The sequence below is a fragment of the Arachis hypogaea genome, chromosome 19 (genome assembly GCF_003086295.3).
Source record: "Arachis hypogaea cultivar Tifrunner chromosome 19, arahy.Tifrunner.gnm2.J5K5, whole genome shotgun sequence".
Lineage (NCBI taxonomy): Eukaryota > Viridiplantae > Streptophyta > Magnoliopsida > Fabales > Fabaceae > Arachis > Arachis hypogaea.
Window position 1 is genome coordinate 32,321,954 of NC_092054.1, and position 10,019 is coordinate 32,331,972.

Here is a 10,019-nt window from a genome sequence, read left to right on the forward strand (position 1 = left end):
TATTTAAAATTCAAAACGGTGAGTTAAAATGTGAAAACCAGTCGAGTCCCAGTTCGGTCCGATCGACCGGTTCCCGGCCGGTCCAACGGTCCAATTCCGGTTTTTTAAATGAGCGATTATGCTATTTGTCTGAACCGTTTTTCTTATCGGTTCACGGTTCGACCGGTTCAACCGGCCGGTTCGAACCGATTTTCAGAACATTGATCAAAATTAAACCATAATTACACCGGTTAAATTAAATATAATATTTAATTCTAAATATTTAAAATTAGAGAAAGGCTCTACATCCATGTAAAAATTACATGGATGGTATTCATATAACTTTCACTCCATGCCCCACATCCCTGTTTGTTTTACACGCACCACTTATAACCTATATAACGAATCTTTATTTTGCTTTTTCAACATTTCTCAACGTAAACCTTCTGATATAACGTAAACCTCTTTCGCATTCTTCTTCACGTTCTTCTTCTTCTTCTTCTTCTTCTTCTTCTTCTTCTTCTTCTTCTTCTTCTTCTTCTTCTTCTTCTTCTTCTTCTTCTTCTTCTTCTTCTTCTTCTTATTTATCCTAATTAAATTCGTTGTTCTCCTCTTTCGCATTTTTCTTCTCTGCATTATGGATCTGGATTGATTCAACGTAATTAGCTTCGTCGTTCATCTTTTTCTTCATTTTCTTCTTCGATCTGCACTTTTGAGTTGAAACAATGAATGAATCATCTTCAAATCAGTTGAATGACTGCGATTTGGATGATTCTTCTGAAACGCATCAATTTGATGAGGTTTGGATTATTGAATTCTGAATCAAATTTAATGGAATGAAATTGCTAATTTTATTTGAAGTGAATTGAATGGACTGAGGTGATCCACATCTGAATTGAATTCAAATCAATTGATAATATGTAACTGTGAGTAATTGTGAGTGTCATTAACTGTGAGTAACTCTGAGTAAATTTGAGTAACTTTTCAGTTCGGTAAGTACTAAAGAGGTGGTTCATCACTTTCATATTTTCGGTTCGGTACGTAGAAAGCAGTCTAACAAAAATTAGACCAACATGTTTTGTTTTCTTCCCTAAGCACTATATAATTGTTTCACCATAATTAAGATTTTGGTTCACCATAATTAAGATTTCGGTTCATCATGCAGACTAGCTGTGTTGTGGACGAAAAATTTGTCCCAAAGGTGGGAATGATTTTCAAGACCCTAGAAGGAGCTAGAAAGTTTTACAAATATTATTCCAAACTTGTTGGTTTTTCCACCAAAATAAGCAACACGACTCGGGATGGAGACAAGATTAAGAATCAACTAATTGTATGCTCTAGAGAGGGGAGGTGGAAATCAAAGATATCTCCAACTTTGAAGACAAATGCTTCATGTGGGTTAAATTGTCCGGCCAGAATTTATGTACACATAATGAAGGATGTTGATCTTTGGACAATTTCCAAAATTGTTTTGAATCACTCACATCCTTGTTGTCCAAACCAGGCTGAGATGCTCAAACAACACAGGGAGCTTAGCATGTTCGTGCGTCGCACCATTGAAACCCATGAGGAAGCTGGAATCAGACCGAGCAAACCCTACCAATCATTTGTGGCAGCAGCTGGTAGCCACCGTGAACTAGGTTTTATAGAAAAAGACGTAAGAAAATACATCACAAGGGAAGTACGGAATATTTCAGAAAAAGACGATGCCAAAGAATTTGGAAAGTACCTAGTAAGAATGAAAGAAAAGAACCAAAATTTCTTCTTTGAACTCAACCTTGAAGGCGATCACTGCATTAAACATGCATTCTGGGCTGATGCAAGAAGCAGGGATGCATTCAATTATTTCGGAGATGTGGTTTCATTTGATACCACATATAACACAAATAGGTATTCGGTTCCCTCAAAGATACTTTTGATGTTCAGTGGTTGTACATATTTCGGTTCACCATAGTGTGCTTGTTATTTATGCAGGTACAATTTGGTTTTAGGTTTTTTTATTGGTGTGAATCACCACGGGCAGTCCACACTTCTTGGATGCGCGCTGGTAAAAAATGAGGACATTCAATCATTCAAATGGCTATTTGAGTGTTGGCTACATTGCATGGGAGGGAAGGCACCAAAAGGTATTCTTATCGATCAATGTGCATCGATTCAAAGGGCAATTGAGCTATGCATGCCAACAACAATTCATCGCTGGTGTATCTGGCACATAATGAAGAAGATCCCAAGCAAACTAAATGGCTACAAGGGACACATTGATATTGAACAAGAGATGAGCCATGTTGTTTGGAACTCGTACACAAATACAATTTTGACAGAAACTGGAACGATTTCCTCAGAAAGTATGGTCTTGAAGGCAACAAGTGGCTTTTAGGTAATTGAGATTTCAATTCGAATAATTTTTATGCTTATATATTTTTTTCCCAAAAGAATGCATGTTTTCGGTTCACCACAACTTATAAATTTGGTTCGGTTTGCAGAGCTGTACGAGGATCGGCATATATGGATTCTGGTTTACTTGGATCACCACTTTTGGGCCGAGATGAGAAGCACACAAAGGAGTGAGAGCATGCATTCATTTTTCAACAAGTTCATCACATATAATAGCTCCTTGAGACAATTTGTGAAGCAATACGACAATTGCCTCGCAAGCAGAGAACAAACAGAGAGAGAATTCAATACTGCAGATTTTTACACTGTGATACCGTGTGCCAAAAATCAGCAATAGAGGCATAGTTTCAGTGTGTATATACCCATGAGAAGTTCAGGGAAGTTCAAGCTCAATTTAGAGGTAAAGTGAATTGTATCACAAGATCAATGCATTCCACCCTGGGTTTCACAACATATGAAGTCATAGAGCAGGTTTTCAACTCCACATTCAACAAGTTTGTCGTCACCTACGACGCAGTATCACGAGATGTAAAGTGCCATTGCTTGCTGTTTGAATCTAGGGGCATATCGTGCCGCCATTCCCTAAGTGTTCTAAGCTTTGAGCGAGTGGATAATGTGGCACCTAAATACATATTGGAACGTTGGAGCAAGAACATAAAGAGGAGGTATACACATATCAAGAGCAACCAAGATGAACCTGTACTGGAGCCAAGAAGTAAGAGATTTGATGAATTGGTGTTTCGGTCACACAATATATGTGAATTTGCATCCGAGTCTGAAGAGTTTACCAGAATTTTGCACCAAGCATTTGACAAGATCATGACGGAGATGGAAGAATATCAAGAGAGAAGGAAAGGAAAAAGTTTGTTAACCCACGAAGAAGCGACATTAAGCAATGTGAATGATCTTCAAAACCCACCACGTATCAAAACAAGAGGTCGGCCCAAGAACAGACTTGGATCAAACCTGAAAAAAAAGATCTCAAATGCCATGAAGAAAAAAAAAGACAGCTCCAAGCGAGGTAAAATTGACTTGCTTTTGATTAGTTAAAAATTCAATTGTTCATTTTCCTAATATACAATTAATTATGTCTTTTGTAGTTGAACCTTTTAGACTCCGAATCATCGATTCAGTCAAGCTCCACTCTTTACAATACACCAGATATGAATTATCCAAGACAGGATTTTACAAGTTTTAGTTTTTATTAATGTAAATTTTTGTTCACCCATGAGCAAATTTCAGTTCACCATAGTTATAGCAGGTTTAATTTCTGAATGTTGATAGTCTTTAATGAATAGTCACTTTTTTTATGAAATTCTATATTGATATATGCAGTTTTTCGATTCGTCTAGTGTATTAATTTCTAAGTTGAATAATAAGAATTTGTTTTTTGGTTCATGGTTCAGAGTTCAGAGTTTTGATAGTAGCATTCTTTTAAAATTTGATCTATGTTATGTTGCAATATGCACTTTTTCGGTTCACCAGTTGCATTAATTTTGGTTCATTATGTTTTTCGGGTTTAGGGTTTAGGGTTTAGGTTTTAGGGTTTTAGGGATTTAGGGTTTATGGGTTCAGGGTTCTGGTTTTAGTGTTTAGGTTTAGGGTTTAGGGATCAGTGTTTAGGGATTCAGTATGTTTCTACCTTTTGGTTCACCCAGTGTAGTAATTTTGGTTCACTGTGTTCTTTTGGAGTTCATAATGTATTGGTAATCACCCTGATTTCTTTCACTGTGAACCTACAACAAAACAGCAGCCAGGCAGTTCCAACAGATATATAACAAGACAAGGAGTAATTCATCTTGAATCAGTATATACATTAACATTAGATCCATACATTAATATTAACATTTACATTAATGTTGACATATATACATTCAAAAGAAGCAGTGTTTGCTTTTTTAAACAAGTTGAACAAAATATTGTTAATTAGAACCATTCAAACTGAACTGGTTTTGAGATTCACTTGATGTTTCTGAATCTGTTGGAACAATTTTTTCTTTTTTCATGAGCCTCTTTTGTCTTGTTCTTTCTGCCAGTGTTATATTGTCAAATTCCGATTCTGATTTGGATTCCAAAAAAAGATTCTTCTTCCGAAGAAGAATCCACAACAACAACTTTCTTTTCTTCTTTCTCCCTTTTTCTTTTCTCTTTCCCCTTTATTTGCTTTCTATACAGAAGTCCCTAAAACACAAAATTATTTAGTTAGTAGAATATTTGAAACGAGGAAATACAAAAACAATCAGGTGAATCAAAATGATCACAAACACTCAACCAAATTCAATTCATGTGATGAATAATACGTGATAAACATTCAATTATCAAGAAAAATATTTCTGCATACACAATGCTTCAAATCAACACATTACCATTGTGTCTGTTGCTTCCTTAGAAATCCGGTCGAGTATCATCTTCTTTGTCCAATAGGCCACCCACGGTGCCGGGGGAGCATCAAGTCCATCCAAGTGAGGGAACTTGGTTTCATGGAAGTAAATCAGCATCAAAACAAAAACACAGCCCTCAACGGACTATTTCTTCCCCTTTTTCTTGTTTTCGATTCCCTTTCTCAAGAAGCTGAGCACATGACATGCCCAATCCTACTGTCGGATGTTGTCCACACAAAAGATAGGCGGCTTATGGATCGCGGAGGCCATGCTTACCGTCGTCCGCAATAAGAAGCACTTCTGTATAAAGACGACAAAAGTCCTGCAGAATTTTTGCCGATTCTCCTCCCCTTCAACACTCATATTTAGGATAGACTTTGTCAAAGTCGCCAACATAACACATTTGAGGCTGTCAAATATTGCCTTGTCTTCCTCATTCAGTTTGCTATAGTCAACCTTTTTAGGAAAACGATCCCCTACAATATTTTAATAGCAACAAATGAGCCAAAAAGGTTCAGTTTAATTTTTTACATACCAATGAACCGAAATTAAAGGTAGCAATAAACCGAATTTAAAGGGAGCAATGAAATGAAATTTAAGTGAGCAATGAACCGAAAATAAGCAAGAAGTGGAAAGTGTATTACCGTCGTGGCTTATCCCCAGCGCAGCTGCTACCTTGGCAGGTGTTATGTATATTTTTCCATGGAGAGTTTTTAGGCAACCATGATACTCATCATAGCAATCAATCAATTCTCTTAAGAGGGCATGAGATACCTTCATTTCTGGGACATGTGCCAGGCACTGAATCTCATTTCTTCAACTATAGCTTTCTTTTCCTGACTCATATTCTTAAACACTGTTGATAAATGATAGTATTTCTCCATGCAAAAGAAGTACTGAATAGAGTAACAACCAATTTCAAAGCCCTAGTTACACTATCCACTGAACTGTAAAAATACATTCACAATAGTTTGACTTTCTAAACAAAGCAAATCAATCCAGGAAACATAAAATGCAACTAGGAGAAATGCGACATTGCAAGATTTTAAGTGAACAATAGTTTTTTCACACCTTTGGTAGTCTCTGTTGCTATTTTCGTTCTTTTGTGGTTGTTCGTTGCCAAATCTTCTCACTATTCTTCTACAGTAGTGGTTTTCGCAGAGAACGTGACTGAAATTTGAGTGATTTTGAGAGAGATTTGAAGAGAAGGATAGGTTTTGTGTGTTTTGAAGAAGAATTTTGTTTTTTTATAATGAAGTGCGTGGAAGTCACGTTTATTTTAGTGATGTTGGAGGCGGGTAAATTTATTTGGGCGTGGGTCAATTTGAGATTTAGGGGCTATGGGTTTAGGGTTCATTGTTTAGGGGTTCAGTGTGTTTCAAAATTTCAGTTCGCCCCGTGTATTAATTTCGGTTCACAGCTTTCATGGTTGAGGGTTTAGGGTTCAGGATTAAGAGTTCAGGGTTTAGGGGTCTAGGGTTCAGGGTTCAGGGTTCTAAGGGTTTAGGGTTTAGCATTTAGGGTTCAGAGTTTAGTGTTCAGGGTTCAAGTTCAGAGTTCAGGGTTTAGGGTTCAGGGTTTAGGGTTTAGGTTTTAGGGTTTTAGGGATTTAGGGTTTATGGGTTCAGAGTTCATTGTTCAGTGTTTTAGGGTTTATGGTTTAGGATTTAGGTTTTAGGGTTTAGAGATTTAGTGTTTAGGGTTTAGGGGTTCAGTGTGTTTCTACCTTTTCGGTTCGCCCCGTGTATTAATTTCAGTTCACCTCTTTCATGGTTGAGGGTTTAGGATTCAAGATTAAGGGTTCAGGGTTTAGGGGTCTAAGGTTCAGGGTTCTAAGGGTTTAAGGTTTAGGGTTTAGCATTTAGGGTTCAGAGTTCATTGTTCAGGGTTTATGTTCAGAGTTCAGGTTCGGGTTCAGGGTTTAGGGTTCAGGGTTTTGTGTTTAGGGTTTAGGTTTAAGGGTTTTAGGGATTTAGGATTTATGGGTTCAGGGTTCATTGTTCAGTGTTTTAGGGTTTAGGGTTTAGGTTTCAGGTTTTAGGGTTTAGGGATTTAGTGTTTAGGGTTTAGGGTTTAGGGTTCAGGGTTTAAGGGTTCAGTGTGTTTCTACCTTTTCGGTTCGCCCAGTGTATTAGTTTCGGTTCACTATGTTCTTTTGGATTATAAATGTATTCGTAAATACAGTGATTGCAATCACTGAGAACCTAGAATAAAACAGCAGCCACACAGTTCCAACAGATATATGAATATTAATAATTGATACATACATTGATATTAAGAATAGATATATACATTAACATTGACATATATACTTTTGAAAGAAGCATTGTTTGCATTGTTTGATATATACATTAACATATATACATTTGAAGTATGCATTTTTTGCTCTTTAAACAAGTTAAAAAAAATATTGTTAATTACAATTAGTATATGCTATTTGCTATCTAAATTCCCAGATGTGTATTTACAATAAGGGGTGGAGAGGAAAGCAGGCGGCTTGGTGAGTCTTATTGCTTCAGATTCCGAAATTACTTGGTCTCTCATTTTGTTCATTTCATGAAACAGAAAATGTGGATCATATTGGTATCTGGAGTCATTAATTTCCTTCTTCATTTCAATTGAAATGAATTAGTTACATAAGAAATGAACCCAAATGAAATAAGAACAATATTATTCAAAGCCCTAATCCTACTGTAAAAATGCAATCACAATAACCCTACATCCTGAACACACTAAATATCAAGTAAATCAAAACCACATTAAATAACAACAACTTTAATTCAAAGCCCTAGTTATACTGTAAAAATGGAATCACAGTAACCCTAAACCTAAACAAATTAAAAGGAGGCCACCGAACCGAAAAATATTCACTTGGTTAATCAAAATTATAAGAGCCACCGAACTGAAAAGCATTCATTTGGTGAATCAAAATTATATGAGCTACCGAACCGAAAATTTTATATGTGGTCAATAAATGGTGATCAATTTTCAATCAATAAGAATAGTATTTTCTGCATGGAAAATAACTATTGAACAGAGTAACAACCAACTTCAAAGCTCTAGTTACAATATCAACTTAACTGAATGAAATAAGAAAAGAAAGAAGTTTATTAATTTAGAAAGTACTTACTTGTGTCCAAGCTTTATATTTATATCTCTTGCCGCTCTTTATTTTTTGTGGATCTATTGTTTCCAGCCATTTCATTACGAATATTCCACAATTATAGCTAAGCAAGAATTGAGTATAATACGATCATTAGTATATAAAATAAAACATATTAAAAATAGCACTATAGAAGAGAAAGATTCTTACTTTGTACGTTGACCATTCAATGGGATATACTCTGCTTCCTCTCCCAGTGCATCCACTATTAAGGGTTCCGCCCCAGCGCACACCCTCATCTGGAAAATTATTAAACTCTGAAAGAGACAAAAAAAGTAAATAAACAAAACCAACAACAGTGAACCAAACTCCTCTCATGTACAGAATAATTTCAATAATTTACAAGAAAATAACTTACAACAAATTTGTTTATTTCCTTTCTCGAATCAGGTATTTCTTCTGGCTTCTTGTTGATAGGGTCAAGGACATAGAATTTCTTATTGTTTACATCAGCAATCCACAACCACCAATGCCGTCCATTGCAAATTGGGACAAATAGCTTAAGTTTCGAAAAATTATAGAATATTTCAGTGGAAACAATAGCAAACAAGATAATTATCAAAGAACTTTAAATATTACAACTTACAAATGGATGGGATGCAAGTTTCCTTTTGTCAATAAACTGCTAGTAGTGGTCATACTGCTGAATATTAAAACTGTGGACTTTTTTTGTGCTCTTATCATAGTACTTGTCGCCATATGTTCCTGTTCATACCCTGGGTCGAACTGACCGACCCGGGATGTTTAAATGACAAGTCGACCGACCTCTTCAGATCAGGACTACCCGACCTCTTCTCAAAGAGCTCGGTCAAATCGCCATAAGAGGCCCAAGCAGGCCCAAACGAAAGGACACAGCCCAAATCTAAAGGCAGCAAAGGCCTAGAAAGATAAGGCGGTCCCCCTTAAAGATAAGATAACTCCACTCAAAGATAAGATAAGATAACTATCTTATCTCCAGAAAAGGTCACTCTACGCCATTATAAATACGCTGGAGCACCCAGGTATAACTCATACTCTGATTCTACTAAAAACCTACTTAATATCCTTGCTAACTTAAGCATCGGAGTCCCTTGCAGGTACCACCACCCTCCGGTGACGAAGGATCAACACCACCACCAAGTCGGACACAACAGCTCTGACCAATACAAAAGATCTCATCCGAGATCGACCTACAGTTTCAGGTAACCCTCGGAACATTGGCGCCGTTGCCGGAGAACCTGGAAGTCATCCCATCATCATGGCGGACAACCTTGACAACGACCACAACTCTGATTTAGAGAACCGAACGCCACACAAGAACGCGGAGGTTACACTAAATGACACTTCTCAACCTAACAAAGACAAGAACTCCCTAAGCACGGGAGCCATGGAGGCACTTCAAGATCGTCTAAAACAACTTGAAAAAGAGGTTGAGTACCAGCGGGAAGCCGAGAGAGACTTACGAAGAGAAGCTAGGCGACGCCGCGAATTAGAGGACAAGCTCCTGAAGATCGAAGCCGATCTCGAAGCTAAAACTACCCGATCCATCCACGAGGATAACTCCCGCAAAGAACAAGACCCATTCACCAACGAGATCATGAAGGCCAAAATCCCAAAAGACTTCAAACCTCTCGACATGACCCTGTACGATGGCACGACAGATCCCAGCCATAATCTCGGCAACTTCCGAAGTAGAATGTATCTCACCGACGCCTCAGATGCAACTCGGTGCAAAGCCTTCCCAACCACTTTGACTAAAACAGCAATCAAATGGTTTGACAATCTGCCCCCCAGGTCCATCTCAAGCTTTGACGACTTAGCCAAAATGTTTCTGGCCAGATTCTCCATCTAGAAGGACAAAACTAAACACGCTCCAAGTCTACTGGGGATTAAACAAGGAGATTGGGAAAGTCTTCGTAGCTACATGAAAAGATTCAATAAGGCATGTTTGGACATACAAAACCTACCAACAGAAGCAGCCATTATGGGCCTCATCAATGGCCTACGAGAGGAACCTTTCAGTCACTCTATATAAAAAAAACATCCCACATCTCTAAATGAGGTACAAGAACGAGCGGAAAAGTACATCAACATGGAGGAAAACTCCCGATTAGGAGAGGCCT

At 37.5% G+C, this 10,019-nt stretch overlaps 1 protein-coding gene across 1 annotated transcript; it reads left to right on the forward strand.

Moving 5' to 3' along the window:
- Nucleotides 1-1,411: 1,411 nt before the first annotated feature.
- Nucleotides 1,412-2,356, forward strand: LOC140182232 (protein FAR1-RELATED SEQUENCE 5-like). Its single transcript, XM_072228372.1, has 2 exons — nucleotides 1,412-1,869; nucleotides 1,954-2,356. The coding sequence occupies exons 1-2, from the start codon at nucleotides 1,412-1,414 to the stop codon at nucleotides 2,354-2,356; spliced, it is 861 nt and encodes a 286-aa protein (XP_072084473.1).
- The last annotated feature ends 7,663 nt before the right edge of the window (nucleotides 2,357-10,019 follow it).

Excerpts from the sequence above, each read along its gene's own strand:
- LOC140182232 (XM_072228372.1), top strand. The coding sequence starts at position 1,412 with ATGAAGGATGTTGATCTTTGGACAATTTCCAAAATTGTTTTGAATCAC. Across the intron at positions 1,870-1,953 it reads ACCACATATAACACAAATAG|GTACAATTTGGTTTTAGGTT; the intron begins GTATTCGGTTCC and ends TTATTTATGCAG.